General features: G+C 37.9%; 2 protein-coding genes across 4 annotated transcripts; one reads left to right on the top strand and one right to left on the bottom strand.

Moving 5' to 3' along the window:
- Nucleotides 1-831: 831 nt before the first annotated feature.
- Nucleotides 832-14,358, bottom strand: itfg2 (integrin alpha FG-GAP repeat containing 2). 3 transcript variants are annotated; one of them, XM_014999790.2, is made up of 12 exons: nucleotides 14,148-14,358; nucleotides 13,160-13,255; nucleotides 13,046-13,087; nucleotides 12,800-12,977; nucleotides 12,583-12,722; nucleotides 11,722-11,870; nucleotides 11,561-11,655; nucleotides 11,160-11,213; nucleotides 10,767-10,858; nucleotides 10,529-10,646; nucleotides 7,730-7,903; nucleotides 832-3,335 (listed from the first exon to the last, which is right to left on the bottom strand). In XM_014999790.2, exons 1-12 carry the CDS (start codon nucleotides 14,241-14,243, stop codon nucleotides 3,268-3,270), a joined length of 1,302 nt encoding a protein of 433 aa, XP_014855276.1. In that variant the 5' UTR covers nucleotides 14,244-14,358; the 3' UTR covers nucleotides 832-3,267. The 3 variants fall into 3 exon arrangements, 2 of the variants coding, with proteins under 2 accessions (XP_014855276.1, XP_087859362.1); XR_015762127.1 differs by having other exon boundaries at nucleotides 3,320-3,335; nucleotides 7,730-7,820; XM_088003236.1 differs by lacking the exons at nucleotides 832-3,335; nucleotides 7,730-7,903 and adding an exon at nucleotides 7,954-8,009.
- A 3,362-nt stretch (nucleotides 14,359-17,720) lies between these two features.
- ascl1a (achaete-scute family bHLH transcription factor 1a) lies at nucleotides 17,721-19,264 on the top strand. Its single transcript, XM_014999789.2, has 2 exons — nucleotides 17,721-18,440; nucleotides 18,524-19,264. Exon 1 carries the CDS (start codon nucleotides 17,830-17,832, stop codon nucleotides 18,427-18,429), a length of 600 nt encoding a protein of 199 aa, XP_014855275.2. The 5' UTR covers nucleotides 17,721-17,829; the 3' UTR covers nucleotides 18,430-18,440; nucleotides 18,524-19,264.
- Nucleotides 19,265-19,465: the final 201 nt, after the last annotated feature.

Below are 19,465 nucleotides of genomic sequence, written 5' to 3' on the forward strand. Positions count from 1 at the left end.
GCAGAAGGACTTTAACTCCGTCACAAAGCTCACGTCTCGCTCCTTCCTGAAAATCCTGATCACAGGCTGCTCACTCCCACACCAACAAGTCTGTCATGGGTGAATTTTACTCTGCCTGCTGCCACACAAAGCTTCAAATATCTATTTGCCCTTCATTTCTTGTCAATACCTTCACTCACCTTCTTATTTATTTATTTCCTCCATCTGCTGAGGAGATTAAAACACAGCGAGTACCTGTGTGGTTCAGTAACACATTGGGAATGACTCACAATTTGAACTTCAGTCTTTTATGTTATTGATCAGATTAGGGTTTTTGTGGTGACGGAAAAAACTTGTAAAATTTTTTTTCCACTTCACAACTATTTAGTGAGAGTCTACCACATAAATGCAACGTTACAGAATGTGAAAAAGTTAATTATTATTGTTTTATTAAAGTACTATAGACACTTTTAAACCGTTTCTGAAGCACAGAGGAAACCAGTACAGACTAGAACAAACTGAAGCTAATAGCTGCTAGCAGTGAAGCTAATCTTGTAGCGGCTAGCAGAGAAGCTAATTTCAAATCTTTCCTGATTATCTTGAGACAATTTACTGAAAAACATTAAAACAACAATAAAACAAGCACAGATTCATAAAATATGCCCTAAAGTGAAGCACAAATTTACTAGGCTTTTGAAATAACGGGTCTGTGGCTGAGACAAACACGTAACCCTTTTAAAGCTAGCTTTTAAAACATTTTTTAAGCCAGACGATGAAAAACAACATGGCGTCCAAGAAAGATGGTAAGAATCTCTGCAGAAGCTAAAATAAAACTCATAAAGCAGCTGAATCTTATCTTTTCAAATCATCTGTCTTTATTCAGGAAATTAAAAAAAATAAAAAATACTGCCATAAAAATGTAACCTTACACAAAGAAGTACATAAACCAGACGCTGTACAGATATTTTTAGTCAAACTTCCATATTTTGCCATTAAAAAGACAAAACTGCTATTTTGTTAAGAATAATCTGGGTAAAACTGCTTCGCAGTCATGCACCCAAGAGGTCAGTTATAACGACAAGGCCAGCGGCCTGGTGCAGCCAGGTCACAGGGTCAGATGTTTGAGACATGTTTCATGTACAAAATTTATGTCTGGGGAAAATCCTGGAGCAAAGGTCAAAGTCACAGAGGTTTCTGCATACTAAGCTGACATTTTCTCTGGGAGATCATGCTCAGGAAGCCATGTACATCGGACAGTTTACATATTAAAAACAGCAGCCTGGTTCTGCTTGACCATTAAAGGTCATAAATGAGCCTCAATGAGCTCACAGAATTGAAACGCTCAGCACTTATAAGGACAAGCTGCAGCCGAACAAAGATGTGTTCTGATATAACTGGAAAGGTTATGGTTATAAAATCCACTTATCTATAATAGGGGTCAATCATTTTGTTAGGATGCATTTCCTTTCAGGGATGCAAACATTTTCTGTTATCTTAAAGCTTCAAGAAATAAAAAAGCAACCCACTTGTTCTTCATTTTAACTGCACAAATTACCCAACTAATGATAAATTTGTCTGATAAAATATTTCTCTGCTGCAAGAATTGAATTGTCATAGTGACAAAAATAGTGATTATTTGGAAATATTAAACAATCCAACAGGATAAAGCAAAAATGAAGCCACTAATAATACAAAACAAGTTTCATTATTATTAAATAGATGAACAATTATGAATGTCCAACTAAAACTTCAACAATAAATTAATCCAAATACAGCAACCCGTTTAAAGATATGGAATAATAAGCAATTATTTCAAGAAAACTGTTATCTGAAGATAATGAGAAATTGTGGAAATGAAAATTTACGCATGCATTTTCGTGAAATTCAATTACAAGTTGCACAAGATTGTGTGTCTGTAGATTAATTTTTTACGCAGGAAAGAAAGAAAGACTGCATCATCCAGGATGTCCAAAAATCAAATGTGACTAAGAAACTACAGCAGTTTGCAGCGACTTCATACAAAGCAAAGACTGCAGAACAACTGAGCTAATCAGGGAAACTCTTGGTGTTGAACTGAGCGAGTCTCTAAAGGGCAGATGAGAGGCAGCGGCCTCCCAGGACACCTGAGCTTCCCCCAGTCAAACACAAACACATCTCATTTATTTTTCATAAGACACAGGCAGCCAAACATGGGCGGTCACTGGATCCTCCCCAGAGGAGCAGTGGGTGATTCCCCCAGCCTTTCCAATCGTCACACCCTCCGAGGAGATTGCTGCTCGCCGCTGAGACAACGCTGCCGTCTTCCTGCCTGTTTCATTATGTAACAAACTCTGTTATGTAACATCAGTAGGGCTTTATAAATTTAAGAGAACTCACTAGATAAAGGAAGAGGGGATTTCTTTTTCAGCGGCTTGTCAGAGGTTATTAGACAGCAACACAGAGGCGATGTTGATCTCGACTGGGGAAACAGCGAAGCGTTTCCCCTGCAACGCCTCGCGCTTTCATCCTCCCCTCGTTTTGTTAGGAGCTAACCTGAGCAGACAGAATACCAATGACAGGTAGCACAGGAATAACAGCAGCTGGGGGACGGTCTTTATTACAGAGTATTCACATTAGGAAGAGATGCCTGAAATACATGTTGATGCTATTGGAGATAGAAAAAAAGGAGTAATTTTCTGCCAAAAAACTCAGAAATAGATTAATCTCAGAAATTTTCAAGAAAAAGCAAAAAAAAGAGAAAAAAGTTTGAGGAGTTGAAAATTAACTAGAATTTTTTTTGTTGAAATTTTAAGATTTATCTGAGAAAATTTAAAAAAAGAACAAGGAAATTTTTGGGTTTAAAAGTTGAAGAATTTCTAGAAAAACTCAAATATTGAGATTAATCTTAGGCATTTTCTAGAAAGAACAAGAACATTTTTGAGTTTCAAAAGTCTAACAGAAATTTTCAAGGAAAAAACTTTTGAAACTCAGAAATTTCCAAGATTTTTCCTAAAGAAATTTTGAGATTAATCTCAAAATTTGAGTTTTTCTCAAGCAAATGTTCAATTTTTGATACTGTGAAACTTTTTTTTATATATATATTAAAATAAGTAAATTTTCATCCAAAAATGTTAAGATTAATTGCAGACATTTCCAAGAAAAACAACTTGCAAATTTTTCAGATTAATCAAATTTTTTTTGTTTTGTTTTTGGGCAGAAATTCACTCCTTTTTTCCTGTCCACTGTGGCCTTTATACGCCGTTGTAGAAGACAGAGAAGGAGGCTGTGTGGTGGAAATCTGTCGCTGCACTACGTCTGTGTGTCCTGGTACAGAACATTCGCCACCAGATCTCTCACTGCAGCCGGATCTTCAGCATCTGTGGAGACAAAAAGAACAATGAGACAATTACTGATGACACCAGACAGAGAAAAAGTATCCATATCCTATTAACTCTTCCACATTTTCTCATCTTCCAACCACAACTGTTAAACTTTATGTGTTCTTTATGATAGAAAAACACAAAGAAGTGAATAACTGAAGCTAACATGTGATGGACAGTACCAAGACCCTCCCCTTGGCTCTGATTGGTTGTTTCTGACCGGGCGCTGTGCAGATGACTGTAGGAATGAGGCAGAAGATATCTTCACAGATGATCTGCATGTAAAATTTTTTTGACATAGTGACAGTTTTACTAAATATGTAAAAAAAAAAATAAAGTTTTTAAAAGTTGCATACTGCAGCTTTAATGCCTACTTCATGTTGTCAGACAGGTCTTATGTAGATAATTTATTTCTGTTAGTGAAACTGGACCTATTTAATAAGGTCAATCACAGATAATTCTTGATTTATTGCAGAGAAAATTTGTAGTTCTACACAGGGCCTTTTCCTTCTAATAATAAAAACTGACATTTAAAATTTGTATTTAACTCAGATGATCTTTTTCTGGTATTCAAATTAAGCAAAAAATATGGAAGCACTAAAACTAATTAGATAAGATAGATGGGACTTTGAACATCCTTATCTCTTAAATATGGATATTTGTTGTAAATAAATCATCACAGAGAACGATTTGTTCCTCCAAAGGTCTTATTCTCCATCTGCCTAAATCTAAAACATCCTTCAAACATAAGCTGCTTTGGTCATGTTAAAGCCTTGATGAAGTTCAGCTCTAAATCCAATCTTAATGTAACCTCACAGCATTGCTTAGCACTAAGAATATTGCATGTGATTTCATCCATTTCTTTTACAATGAGGTTTAGGTTTGGGCGTTGACAGCAGAGGTCTGATCACTGACAGCACTGTGACCTTTAACGAGCAAAAAAGGAAGAACTGATCACACATTAATATGAACACAAACAAAGGATGGTTACACGAGACGGGAATTCAATTAAGTTCAAAGACTTTTGAAGGCGTCCTCCCGGATGCAGTGGAGCAAAAAGAAACAAGACAGAATTACATTTATGAATAAATAAAATGAAACTAAATGTACAGCGTATACCAGCAGGTCAAAAAGTTTTTTTTTATATTTCATTTCAGATATGATTATTGTGCAGCAGTGATGGATGGATGATGAAAGAATGGAGAAAATGATAGACAAAGAGTAATTTATCTAACTTTTAAACAATGATATGTAGAAACATTCCATTGTTTAATGAAACATTTTATACTTATTCACCCTGGAAGTTATTTTTAAGTCAAATTGTGTAGCAATATGTATGAAAAAGTAACAATAAGCGTTGTTATAAAGTTTCCTTTTCTATCCTAAACCTCTGACCTTCTGCTGTAATGCCATGATGGTTTCCATTGTGTTCATTAATGCATGTTAAAGGTGATTTATGCTAATTTGAGCAGGCTAAGTTAGATCTGTGGGCTACACAAAACAAGTTAATTAGACTTTTTCGCACAAAATAATTCTTAGATAATGAGATTTTAGGTTCTCTTGTCTCTAGTACTTGAAAACGGCTGCGCAATTATACAACTGTACAGCTCTGAAAAGCAGAAGTGGAGCCTTCTGCACAACCAAAAAGAATGCAGCAAGTGGTTTCTGGATGGTAAGTAAACAATAAAACACTTGTCTCATTTTCCAGACATCAAGAAACGTCATCTTACATACTCTTTACATATTTACACACCCTCATTATTGATTTATATTTAATTTATCAGGCTTCTTAAATGAGGACAAGTCCAGATTTTGTACCATAAACATGCAAATGTGAGCTGGTATAGCAATAAAATAGATGCTGCTGACATCAACTGTCTTCATAACCAGCTTATCCACTGTAAATTGTTAATTATTCATGATATCCTTAAGCATGTCTGTATGATTTATTGGATTTTTTAAAAATCAAATGAATATCTGCCATCTTTAAACTGCTCAAATCAAGCAATTGAAATTTATTTTGTTCTGTCCTGTTTTGTAATAGTTGTATACCTGGTGAAAAAGGAGGTTTAGTTTAACCTGAGTGATAATTATCAACATCTGTCTCACTTCTGTTGATTCACAGACAAACTTTACAGAAAACTTCCCTGTTGTTGATGTCAGGTGAGAGAAAAAAAAAGCCTGCTTACCTTCTCACATCACAACTCTTCAGGAATGAGCCAAGTTATTCGCTCAAGTTGAAACAAGCAGACTGAAGTCCTTCATCACAAATTAAAAACGCAGGAGCAGCTGGCTTTATTTAGAAACCTTTTCCAGTTGCGACAGAAATCCAAAAGGCTCTTAATAATCAACGTTTGGCCTGAGGGCACGTATTAAAATAAAAAGGACAGTAGGGGAGAGGCTGAGGGTCGCTGCGTGACGTTTCTGTCAGACTTCTAGTTTATTCTTCACATTTTTAATCCTTATGGCAGCCATTTGGTATATGATCATTTTAAAAAAATCCCAAATATAGACTACTTCTCTTCTTTAAATAAAATCTGTCACCATTTTTCTTCTGTTCCTGGAAAAGTTAGTCTCAACTTTGACATGATGTGTAAAAAAAACGATGTAATTTGTAATTTAAATTGAATCTTACTGAGTGAAAATCACTGCGACAGCAGCGAGACTAATGTTTCACCATGACGGATAATTAACAAAAGAAATTAACAGGAAATAAACAACCGTGGAGGATTCAGAATAATAATTAACCAAATGCTGACTGAAGGCAAACGCTGCGTTTGTGATTAATACAGAGGAGCAAGAAGAGAGGAAAAGCTGCAGAGTTGATGGACAAGCTGCAGATTTGTCCATATTTGGATGGGATAAATTTCCCTCCTGACCCCTTCTGTCAGTCAATATGAGGGTTTTATGAAAGACTCTTATTAGCTGTTAAATAAAACGCCAGCAGCAGAAGCAGCATCTGGTTAGCTTAGCTTCAAATTAATGCTGAAAAATGGGAAAAACAATCATCTGTTTTTACTTTTTATTTATTTTTTATACTTTCAATCCTGATATATTAAAAGTTTGTCATAGATGGCTTGAATACAAACAGAGTCTATTGGGGAGTGTTGTTACTGTGATCTGATAGTTTATTATGGCGAATTAGCAGACTGGAAAGTGGAAGTTTTTGAGTACCGATTATCTGCACCCAATATTTCAACAACCTGCAGCAACTTATAAAATGTCTCTCCTATTAGCTACAACGTTAACATTCATCAAAAAGTCCACATAGGGCAAACATTATCAATTAGCTTAGGCTATAAACGCTTAAGCTAATTTACAATAGGACTTTCCCATATACAAACAAATACATTCAAATCTAATTTATGCAGTTTTCTTTATTTTTGACATCAAACTGCCTGACTGGAGAGAAGTCCTTCGCCATTCTATGGCTAAAAAAATGAGGGGCGTTTTGTTGAACTTGATTTAGATTTCGTTCTGGGTTTTCTTTATGTTTATTCACGTTTTCTTGTGTTTATAGATGTATTTAATCATCAAATGTAAATGAGAGGCTTAATCTGCATTCTTCAGTGTATAAATTACATATAAATGCAATATCGATTAACTAATAATGTCCGTTTAGGCTTTATTTTAGTGTTGTAGTTTGCCCGCCATCCAGCAGAGGGCGCTGCTCAGCCAAACAGAAACAAAGATGGCAGAGTGCGCCACCCAGAAAAGAAGAGTGAAACTCTGAACGGAGTCGGGTTTTTATGCGGTTCTGTTTAATATTGCCATTATTAGGCACCAAAAACAAGAACAACAACAATTAGGTATCCTGACAGCTACTGATTGACCTGTTAAAATGATTTATTTTTGTGTTCATCGTCATGTTGCTCTTCACTTGAATTTGTTCTCTTCCAATCTTCACAAAAAAATAAAAAACATAAATCTCATGTATGATGAGTCACAACCCGTGGCTTAAAGCCAGAGTTTGAGACTTTAATTAAACACTTATAATCTGCTACTGACTTCTTAAAGGTTGTGTGAGTGCAGCTGGTTTGATTAAAAATGTTCTGGTCAGATCTTTGAATTTCACAGATTAGGCAGAAGTGCCAGTCCTGCTTTGTCACTCTCCTCATAAGCAAATAAACACATTTCTGAAACTGTGAGAAGTGGGCAGTAAACCTAGCAGAGAACCAGGATTTCCTCTCCTCCGTTCTCATTACCATTCAGGTCAGAGTCTGAGTGCCAGCTCAGGACTGAATGTTTGTTGGCTGCAAACAGTCACAGTTTGTCTCCTGTTCAAATAAAGCCTCCAACTGAGGCAATGTTGGCTGAATTTAATGAACGATGTTCTGGTCGGAGCTGAATTTGCTTCCTGGAGACCACCTCCGAGTTGTTTTTGTACTCACCAACTCCCAGAGCCTTCAGCTGGCTTTTAAACTCAGGCTTCTCCTCAAGCACTCGCAGCAGGTTGGTGGACTCCATCCGCTCAAGCTCCACCTTCCAGTAGATGTAGATTTTCTGGTTGAAACTGACGTATACCAGACAGGGGCTGTTTTTACCCTCCTTGCATGTGTACTGACCTGAAATCACAGATTTAAATTCACATTTTGAACCTAAAAGTTTTGTAAAATAACAACCATCTGGGTCAGGTTACATTCACAACCTTCAGTGTTTTGGAGGGATTTTCTGTAATAAACAAAAACAAAGTAGTTCATAACATCTAAAAGGCAAAAGTAAACAGTTTGCAGAAGCATAATAACAGCTAATGTTAACATTTTAGCTAATTATAGCATATAAAATGCAGTTAGCTCAGCAGAAATAGTAAACTAATAATACCTCATGTGCAAACTTGAATATATTATTTTATGTTTATTTTTTGCTCACTGTTAGCATCAAAGACAGACAGTTCTGTAATAAGCTAAAATTAGCATATTAGCTAATGTTAGTATTTAAGCTAATTACAGTACAGTATAGCAACTAGTGAAAGACTTTCAACCCCACAAAGGCTCCACATTTTGAATCTCTGGTTAAGAACAATGCTACTTATTTCAATCACTTAGTAAAGAAAACAAAGCCAGTCAACTGAATGCAATCATACGAACAAACTCCTTAACAAATATTCCGAGATATTAAAATGCTTTCAAGTTCAATTTATTTTTCAACTTAAATTAGCGACTGTGGAAAGTCACCTGTGTTGTGTAATTGACTTTGCAGCAATCCCTCATACGGACCATGCTTACACTACGTCACTTTCGAGGCGCCATGATGGACAGAGTGATTTAAAATTGTTTTACAAAGTTGTTTTTGCCAGTTTATTCATGTTTCCTACTTGTTTGAGTCAAGATAATTTGTCTGTGAACACCCGGTGGGGGTCATAGACGGCGATATTTACAAAAGTTGGAAACAGCTAGCTGCTAGCTTAGAAACCGACCCGTCCTTCCTCCCTCCTGATGTGTTGATCAAATTTCCGACTTTCACTGAATTCACACCACACGATTTGTATCACCATGTTATAAACGCCGTTTTTTCTTAAAACGAAGCAGCATTAAAAACGTTCAAAAGACGAGATGCTAACTAGTTTGTTTCCATACATGCTAGGCTACACGGCGGTTAGACGCATACCTTCTTCATAATATAATACTTCTAATTATACACACTTACAAAGTAAATGAACGTTAATCTTCTTACCTTCGCTGCAAATCCGCGGTTACACCGAGGGCTGTCAATAATAATGACTGACAGCTGCTATCCATCGCCGCCATATCTTTTCTCATTAAAAGTTATAAAATAAAATGACAAGTTTGGTTTCTATCCCTGTCTGTTCATACAGCCGACCGCGCAGCATCCTATGACAATTTTTAGAGTAAAATCAACTAAATAGAAGCAATTTTAGGCGACCGGCTGCCTGTTTTTTTGACAGGCTTTAAAGGTTGTTTGGACGTCCTTCATGGCGCAGCGGGCAGATGTCTTAAGAGCGTGACGTAACGTGCTGAGACGTTAGCTACTGTTAGCTATGATACTGTTAGTAGCCATTATAAACATATTAGTTATTGTGTGCGTATTGTATGCGTAACACAATAACGTTTGCTACTGGTAGCAACATGCTAAAAGTAGCATGTTTTCAGAGATTAACGATTTCAAAATACAGAGTTCAGAATCGCACTATGGGCTAACTCGGCTAGCAACACCGTTAAGCTTGGACACTAGAATAACGCTATTCACTAAACACTGTCCGCTTATGTTATTTAGTACAAGTCCAGCTGTTCAGGTCAATAAGAAAACATTAGTGAAACAGCATCATGAAAACCAAGGAGCACAGTAGAAAGGGCAGAGATGAAGTAGTGGATACGTTTAAAACAGAGTTAGGTTCTTAAAACAATACGCCAAGCTTGTGAAAACCTTTGCAGCAGTGTCAGGTGATCAAAATGAACATGGAGCAGAAGGAGTCAAGCGTAGAGGAGGACTTATCTCCATTTCAGCAAAGAAATGAACCTAAAATAAATCTAAGTAAATTTCTCACGGATTAACAGTGCCATCTAGTGGTGAAGGTTTAGCTCTACACCTGGCCTATGAATAATCTACAAAATGTAACAGAGGGCAACCAATCATATTTTAAAGCTTGTTTTAATCACTTTTAAATCCAAATGCTTCCAAATATTTGAGTTAATCTTCTCTGTTTAACTTTTATTTAAAAAAAGGGCAGAGAAAAACTAAATTAGCACATCCGATTTATCATTTAGGAGCTGATTACTAAAACTCAGAAGCTGCAGAGCATCTTTATCATATTTATTTTTGCACCCCGATCAGAAGAGTTTTATTGATTTGAGAGATTAACGGGATCTAAACCAGACGAGGTTAGAGAGGACAGATGGAAGCCTTTTGCGAATAAACCCAAGCTGGTTCTTTTCTGTTTGTTTCTTCTTTCTGGACCAGAACCAAGATGAGTGCTGGTGTTTTATATAAACTGTTGACAGTTGGCTGTTGACTTATTGCTGTAAAATACTGAGCAAACGTCTCGGTATAAACAGAGCAGTCTCTCATTTCTTTATATTCAGAGCAGCCACAACTTTTTCTAAAAGTAACTACAGGATTTTTTTCTTAAATCTCAATTTAAAAATTAACTTATTTAATTTCCCTTTGAGATTAAAGTATTTTTGAATTGAATTTGAATAAAATTAATCTGAATTATGAAGTTGCGGAGTTACCTGCACAGAAGGCGTTGACGTTCTCGTCAAACTGGAAGCGCACCACAGTCCTGTTGTGGTCAATAATGTAGGTCTGACCGTCCCAGGCGCAGGCCACCACCTCCTCTCTGCCGTCTCCCTGCAATTAAAGACCCAAACAAACAGATTTTCACCCAGAGAAAAGAACCTCCAACTGATGACAGAACTCATAATAGATTTATTTAAACAACCGGTGAAATTAGACCAAGCACAGACTCACAGTGACGTCGAGTTTCTGCAGAGCGAAGAGCTGATGATCGACCTGAACTGACCACAAGAGCTGCTCTGAGCTGTCCATCAGCTTCAGGGTTCCTGAGGACAAAAACAGTAAGATTTAACATTCTTTAAAGACAAGAAATTACGCAAAATGTGCCTTTAATTAGCTTTGCTCAAATACATGTGAACATAATACTTGAATTCCCTCATCAGCATTTCACCAAGCTGTGCTGAGGCCTGCTACTGTACTTTAGATGAATCTAAAGTACAATAGACTCTACACTAATTAGTTAATGGAGTATTTAATACCTTATATTGCTTTATTGGTGCTCTATCTTCTAAAAAGAAGCTGGTTTTGTCAAAAATAAGGATAAAAAGAGACAAAAATCCCTCTCACCATCTAAAGTACAAAGTGCAAACAGGCCACGTTTTGAGGATTCCTCTTTTGAACCTGGAAAATAAAAAACAACATAATTTAAAACAAATTAAATCAATATTTAGAGTTTTTTCTTATGTTTTTTGTAGGAAACAAAACAAAATACAAAGCAGAAACAAATAGGTTGATTGTTATCAGCATTTCTAAATATTTATTTTTTTACAAATATGACATGATTTCCCATTTTTATAAGTTAATTATTTACAAGCTGAACTCAAAGGAAGAGGTGCACTTTGACTAAGACATGATCCAGCAATGACAAAGTTAGAAAATAATTTTCAAAAAGTTTAAATAATTTGTTGTAATCTGGATTCAAAGATAAAAAGTACTAAAACTAGTGGGTTGTCAAATAAATTAATGACCTTTGCTTATGCTGCCAACGAGGTGAGTAGAAACGTTCTTGTTGTGAATCCGCCCGCTGGTCAGGTGGAGAACTACATCTCTGGACGGCCCGTCACTGTGAACAGACACGCAGCTGATCGTCCAGCAGCCGAGCTCGTGTTCTGGCTCTGACGGGGTTTACCTGCCCGGCGTGGCAGGGGCGTCGTCCTCAGACTCGGTGGAGTCCTGCTGGGTCCAGGTGCAGAGCAGGATGGCGTAACCGCAGCCCGGCTGGGACACCATGAGCTCCGGCAAACCCTCGGGACCCGGGTTGACAGACAGGCTGTCCACCTGCAGAGCGAACATCAGAACACGTTAAAACTTATTCAACAACAGAAACCACAAAGCTGGGTGAAAAGTTTACAAGCAAAAAAAAAGAAAAAATGGTTCCTAAGAGAGGAAAGTGGAAGGGGAGGGACAGATGAGTGGCGCCACATGAGATTGTGATTGTCAGCGCTAAAACCCGCCTCCTGACTCTGATTAATTTTTTCAAGACAAATCAAAGTTTATTGATATAGCATATTTACAGCAGCCTCAGCTGACCAAAGTGCCTCACAACAAACAAACATCACAGGTAGATAAATGATAAAATAGAAAATAAAATTAAGTTTAGTAAAAATAATTATACAATTATAAAATTAGCAAAGATACTCAAAGCAAATAGTATGAATAAAAACCAAAACAATACTTAATTTTAGCTGTTGAAATGTTCTTCCATCCTTTACCTTTTCACAGATTGTCTGTCTCATAGCATACTATCACAACATGGTGGCAATTTCAACAAATATGCAAAAAAACATATTTTTACACAAGTTTCATACTGCACCTTTAAACCTGAGGACTCAAAAAGCATATTGAGTAGACCTGCATTTGATATTTCATGAATTTAAATGCTAACTTTTCCTGATTTGAGGTTTGCAACCTTCATGGACGAGAACTGCCTGACTAAATTTTGTAACTATGGATACTTCTGCACCATAAATAATATTTAAAAGCTTGAGACCTGTCCCTCCAGTAGCCACTTCTTCAGGAGAACCAGCTGACCGGATCCCCCGTCCGAACTGTCGGACGGTTCCTCCCAGCGGAAAGCTCGGACCACCCGATCTGTGTATCCCACCACCAGCTCACAGCGCCCATCTCCGTCTGCACACATGGAGATCACCGCAGTTTGCAGAGAATACGCTTTGTGCTGAGCAGGTAAATGGAAGCAAAGGTCGTACCGATATCACTGATGAGGATGACTTTGGTGTTGGCTGGGATGTGTTGGGTGAAGAAGGGTCTCTGGTCGTCTGAACAAACAAACTCATGCTGGCTGGAGGAGTCGGATTTGCTGGCGCTGGCCGCCGTCAGGTCGAAGAGGTGGAACCATCCTTCTGCTCCCACAGCGACAACGAGATTCTGGAAAACATCCAGGAAGCTGAGTGGATCGTTCTGGATCCAGCTGCTTCTGACTTCAATCTGCTCACCTTTCCCTTGTTGCGGACGTCTCCGACTGCGACGCAGGTCAGCTGGAAAAGAAAATACGTGAAAACGGGACAGAAGTCACATTTTGTTTTGTGGTTTTCTTGTTCCATACCAACCATTCCCACACAGGTTCTTGTGACCCAGGGCTTGGATTCGTCATTCTTGTAAACGAGCAGCTTTCCACTTGTGTCTCCAACAATTAGTTCATTCAGCTGCAGAGTCACAAACACAAAGCTTTAATTCATTTATTTATAACTTAGGCTGTAATATTTACTTGAGTTGAGAAATCTTGATAGAAATGTAAATAAGTTACATTTAATTATCTGATTTTGTGCATGTAGGCTAATAAATATGCCTGGTACTAAATATATTCAATATTAAACAAATATATGATGACATATTAGGGCCATTGTAGATTAAGAAAAAAAGAAGAGTAGATTTGTGACAAAAAAACTCATACATTTCTGAGAGCAAGTCAAAACTTTTTGACGTTTGACACTCATAAATTTCTGTTTTTTCTAGAAAAAATGCTGAGGTTAATCTCAAAATTTCAGATTTTTTTCTAGCAAACATGGACTTTTTCAAACTCAGAAATTTTAAAGCGTTTTTTTTTCTAGAAAATTTCTGATTTTTTTAATGTAAATGTATTCCTCTTTTTGTGTCCAGCTACAATTGCCTTAATACGCCGTCATTCCAATACCTCAAAATTAAAATAAGAATGTTTCACAATTTTTAATTAACAAAATAGCTCATTTACCATTGTTTACGTCCAAATACAGTCGTCTAAAAATCATATATTTGATTTCAGATGTAAATCTAATATAAAATTCACAAGAAAGATTCAAATTAAAATATGATACACTAAAATATTTGAATTATTTTTAAACTAATGAATCGTCCACCCCACATACTGCACTAAGGTGAACTTTATTTATGGGTGTTATTTATAAGCTGTAAAACATACATAGAACGATGATAATAATAATAATGATAATAATAATGATAGTAGTAGTAGTAGAAAAAGAAATTATCTTCCGTTTGACGTCTAATATTAGGAATACTGGGTCAACCATCACACGGGTGAAATATAGAGAGGTTTGTTACCGAGTCGTTGTCTGCGTCTCCCAAACAGATGGCGTGAGGAAACATAGTTCCTGTGAAGTCCAAACTGACCCGGTGCACAAAGTTTAACGACCGCATCGCTACTGGATTAAAATCCGCTAAGCTAACATGTGGAAAACTTAACTTATTCTTGGGCTAAATCGGGAGCTAACTAGTCTAACGGTCGCTCTGCTTCCTGGTAAACAAAACCACGTGACCTACAACCAACGGAAGCTCGAAAAAGACAAAATCATATTCGAGGACTGACTGGTGCTCAGAAACTATTCAAAAATGAAAAATGTTCTCAGAAAAACAAAACATTTTCCCTTATTTATTTATATGTTTTTACATAACTGGGGATAAAATTAATTAGAAAAATATCAGAGCGTTTTATTTTAAAAACATATTTTAATACGCTTTACGGTACACCGTCCAAACAGATAAATCAACATCTAAATATTTATTAAGTTGAAATGATGACATCTAGTGGTCACAGGACGCAAACGCACTGAAACGCAATACACTTTACTATTTTATTTTGGTCTTTTTTATTTTTACTCTATCTATCCATCCATCTGTCTATCTAGTCCCTACGTCATATTTAGGTTCTGCATGGCAACCCAAACCCTATCGAAGAGAATAAAATGTTCATTGGCATCTTTAAAAATCCATAATGACTCGTGTATGTAAATTCCTGAGTGCAAATACCGATGTCCGCTAGAGGGCGATGTTTCATTACAACTTAACCTGGACAGGAGAAAACAAGTTTTCGAGCAGAAATTATCTAAACGGTCAACTTGTATTTGTATTTTAATTTTATATATACAAAACCACGAATAAATCAGTGAAAATGAGTCGAGCTCATAATTAGGTCATTATTGTAAAATATAATACATACTGGCTCGTCAGGTTTCCTTAAGGGTTAAAAAAATGTTTTTGATGAGAAACAAATGGGAGGGTAATCCCTTCATCCCTCACACATTAGTTTTGGTGCTTATATTATTTTTCTGTTTTGTTTTTATTATCCTCCCGGACGGTGAACGCCTCACACAAAAGCGTAAAATCACGGAAAGTGGTGAAATAGGAACCCGGGCGCCCAGATGTCATAATAATTATTACACTCAGCTTTGACTGGAAAGCCCCTCCAAGTGAAGCGCGCCCTCCCAGCCTCTGGAAGACCTGCAAAGTCCGCACAAAGCGCTAATTGGACCCTGGAAGCAGGCAGACAAGGGGCATGGATAGGTTTCAGAAAGCATGGAGATGGGGAAGGGAACGCTGAATAGAACCCACGCCTCTTTTTCTAAACTCTCTTGCTGCGCCAAAAGGGGAGGAAGAGGAGGAGGGAAGAAAAGAAAGTATATAGGTGGGGCGCACAGGAGTGGGGGTCGCTCAATTGATCCTGAATGCCACTGCCAGCAGAAAATGAACGCAATTTTACAACAAGAAGTAGAAGTAGTAGCATATAACTGAATTTGCGCGCGTTTTTATCCGGTTTCTCCGCATCTCAGAGCCACAATAATCAGCCTGCACTGCAACAGCATCGGGTGTGTCCAATCAGCCACAAAGCTCTGGATTCTCTGCGCCTCCCCGCAGATTTGCGCCTCGGCGTTCCGCTTGTGCAACCGATCATGATGCGCCCCAATCACAGTGGAAAATTTGGCCTTCGACGCACAATAGAGCCTCAAATGAGCCGCGTCGGGGAAAATAAAAAGATGTGCTGAAGCAGCTGCTCTCAGATAAACTAGTATCTATAGCAACGTGCTCCATTTTGTACGACAAAAAAAAAAAAACATTAAAAAGGTTAAACGAGCTAAAAATGCTAATGCTAGCGTAAATGCTAAATAGCTAGCAATATAGTTAACTTATAGCTCATATAAGTGAGGTATGTTTGATAAACAAATCCTCTTGCTCATCTTCCAAGCCAGCCCGAAGTATAAGCGAAATACGTTGCTGTTCAAGGCCACCAGCAGGGGGCGCTAGAGAAGTTAAAAGTTCCTCCAAGAACAACCTGAAAACTTAATCAAGTTTGAGTTGAATTTACTACTCGGATATTTTATTCATAGCAAATTTAAAAGAGAATTTTCACTTAAAAGTGTAAATATTTTAAAGTACAAATAAGTACTTAAAAAGTATTAAGTCCAGCCATTTTACTGGCAGCCAATCAAAGAATGAGCACCAGAAATAGCATTTAAATATATTATTTCAATAATAGAAAACAAAAAATATGATAAAAAGTTTAAGATTAAAAAATGTGGGATTTGTTTTCTCATCAACTTCCTGAGGTCCCCACAGCGCCCTCTGGCGGCCCCACTTTGAAAAACACTGACCTATAACACGTCACTCTGTTTTACAATTTGTTTCGCTATTATCAAGATCAAATCTGACGGGATTCCTTTAAGATCTTAATTGTTTGATAGTTGTGTTAAAGTATTTTAATAATGCCAATATTGTTATTTTTATGCACTATGTAAAATCCAGTGAATCAACTGCAAGTTTTTCATATTTGCATGTAAGCAGAACCTTTAAACCATCCATGATGACTCTTTTCAGATAGTTTCAATGTTTTTCACCCAATAAATAATTACGTAAATTGGCTGATCACAAGATGTTTATCACATCCTGCTTTCGGAGCTAAACAGATGCATCATAATAAAATAGAAAATCTTAATTAATTCAATTGAAAAATTGAAAATCACACCCTTTATAGATCTATTACACATGAAGTGATCCAACTGATGCATTTATTTCTGTTAATTTTGATGATTTACACCAAAATTTAGGTTCTAGACTTGAAAGCAAGATCAATAAAAGAATAACTGTTTGGTACAGAAATGCGGGCCTATAAAGTTTTTAATTGCACTCGGTTCTTGGTGAGTCATTCTGCTGACCTTTTCTTCTAAAAAGGCTGCAGTCGTCCTGTTTTGCTTGTGTATTTTTGTCTTTCACACAACTTCCTATTGATATACATTCAACAAAAGATAATATTTTAAAAAAACTTGTATTCAATTATTGTTAAACAACCAACAGACTGGTGTTTCATCCCAACTTTTACCGTCGCCATTTTGCGGACCAGTGTCGCCAACAGTGCCGTAATTTGTTGACAACTGACGTAAACTGCTTTGTTAGGAAAAAAAAAATCAATTTCACATCCATTCAAAGGCCAATAATAAACACAAAACCAAATGACATTAAACCTTTGATTTAAGCATGTTTTAGTCAGTTTTATAAACACACTATAGTTCTAATTAATTACCGTTTTAATTTATTTAACAGAAATATCTTAATTTCAGTTTTTGTTAGTTTTTTACTTTCTTCCAAATGTTTGTAACATTACAAGCTTGTTGAGAAACCGACAGAAGTCTCACATTCAGGACAAACTGTTGTTATTGTAAAGAGGTTTCCTTCCGCTTACCTCCTCTCCGCTCTGTTTGTTTAGCGCTTCAAGTGGCACGCGTCTGACGCGCGCGAGCACCGGTACCCGGCGCAGGAGCCCAAGGTGTATCCACGCGACCAGTGGGCGTGGCCAGCTCACATCCAAGCGCATTGAAAAGCAGTGGAGTCTGTCTTCCAGGACACATTTCAGCGCTGAGAGGCGGACTGCCCCCACCGGAACAAGTGCGGTCGAAACACGTGAACGGCACGAGCGGGACGCACCGCCTCGAGACTTAAAAGTTACTTTCCGGAGATGGACATTACAGCCAAAATGGAAATTAACGTCAGCCAGCAGCAGCTGGTTCCCGCCGCGTGTTACTTTTCGGCGCAGAGCATCCAGCTGAGCCCCAGCAGCAGCTGCAGCAGTAGCAGTCAGTGCAGCGGGAAGTCCAAGCAGCCGAAGCGGCAGCGCTCCTCCTCGCCGGAGCTGCTGCGCTGCAAGCGGCGGCTGAACTTCGCGGGCTTCGGCTACACGCTCCCGCAGCAGCAGCCGCACGCGGTGGCCCGCAGGAACGAGCGCGAGCGCAATCGGGTGAAGCTGGTGAACAACGGCTTCGCTACGCTACGTGAGCACGTCCCCAACGGCGCCGCTAACAAGAAGATGAGCAAAGTGGAGACGCTGCGCTCCGCGGTGGAGTACATCCGCGCCCTGCAGCAGCTGCTGGACGAGCATGACGCGGTGAGCGCCGCCTTCCAGGCCGGCGTGCTGTCGCCCGGCATGTCGCAGGGTTACTCCGCGGACATGAACTCCAAGGCCGGGTCACCCGTGTCCTCCTACTCGTCGGATGAAGGCTCCTACGACCCGCTGAGTCCGGAGGAGCAGGAGCTGCTGGACTTCACCAACTGGTTCTGAGCATCTCCAAGGTAAGACGACGCAGTTATTTTCTACAACTTTTAGAAACTTTTGTTGAAGTTTGATCTAATTGTTTGTTTGTTTTTTTTCACAGAATTCTGGATCAACTCGTCTGAGTTTTGTTGTCCGGCGCTTGGGATGGTCCCGGAGAACAAGGCGCGCTGTTTTAATCCTAAAGACTGATTAAAGACTCAGGATTAAAAGGAGACAAAGTGGGAAAACCCCAAAATAAAACAAAAAAGACCCTAACGTGAATTCATGCTGTCCAGAAAACAAAACATTATTTAAAACGCCGCTCCTCATCTATGCTAAACCAATCACACCGACCCGTTTTGGTAAACCTCTCCGAAGCTGAATTCAGTTCAAATGCTTCCAGGTTGCGGATTTATTCTATTAAATTCTATATCAGACGCTTTTTTTGGGAATATATTAAGATATTTTTGTATGTAAGAGATTTATACATGTTTTGTACACATCCTTTTTGTATATATTTTGTCTATATATTGCGAAGTTATTTCTAATACCTCCTGCCAACGTAGACGTGTAGTCTATTATTCTCTGGCTCTTGTGTTCACGAGGTTTCCAGCAGGAGTTTGACACTCCGATGTTTTTATTATATAGCACCGATGTGTCTTATTTAATAGCAGAACCAAGTTATTGCATTATATCATGTCACGATGATCAAACTTATGCAGCTATTGTCCAAAAAAGAGTGCAATAGCCATGCATTGTGTCTTTATACTGCCAGCTCTTTATCTTCTATTCACAAGCAGATGTTGAATTCTTCTAACCATATTTTCTACAATTTAGTCCAAAAATAAAGAGATTTACTGAATTTCTTTCAATGTCTTCTTTTTTTGATGTTTGCTTTGTAGAGCGGAGTGGAAACTATATAAAAGCAAAGAAGGAAAATAATAGAAATTCTATTTTTAGCTCTTAAGGGATCAACAGTTACTCTACTGTTAACTTTACGCACCTTTTAAACATGATTGCTTTTTCTTTGGCTATAAATAGTTCAAGTTTTAACAATGGATGC

Source organism: Poecilia mexicana, unplaced genomic scaffold, assembly GCF_051168715.1.
Source record: "Poecilia mexicana isolate PSO_F unplaced genomic scaffold, ASM5116871v1 scaffold_23, whole genome shotgun sequence".
Lineage (NCBI taxonomy): Eukaryota > Metazoa > Chordata > Actinopteri > Cyprinodontiformes > Poeciliidae > Poecilia > Poecilia mexicana.

Bases quoted from the DNA above. Each gene is read 5' to 3' on its own strand.
- ascl1a (XM_014999789.2), top strand. From the start codon at position 17,830: ATGGACATTACAGCCAAAATGGAAATTAACGTCAGCCAGCAGCAGCTG.
- itfg2 (XM_014999790.2), bottom strand. From the start codon at position 14,243: ATGCGGTCGTTAAACTTTGTGCACCGGGTCAGTTTGGACTTCACAGGA. The intron at 13,256-14,147 runs GTAACAAACCTC...GTGACTCTGCAG, and splicing joins GAGACGCAGACAACGACTCG to CTGAATGAACTAATTGTTGG. The intron at 11,656-11,721 runs GTAAACCCCGTC...GTCTGTTCACAG, and splicing joins GCCCCTGCCACGCCGGGCAG to TGACGGGCCGTCCAGAGATG.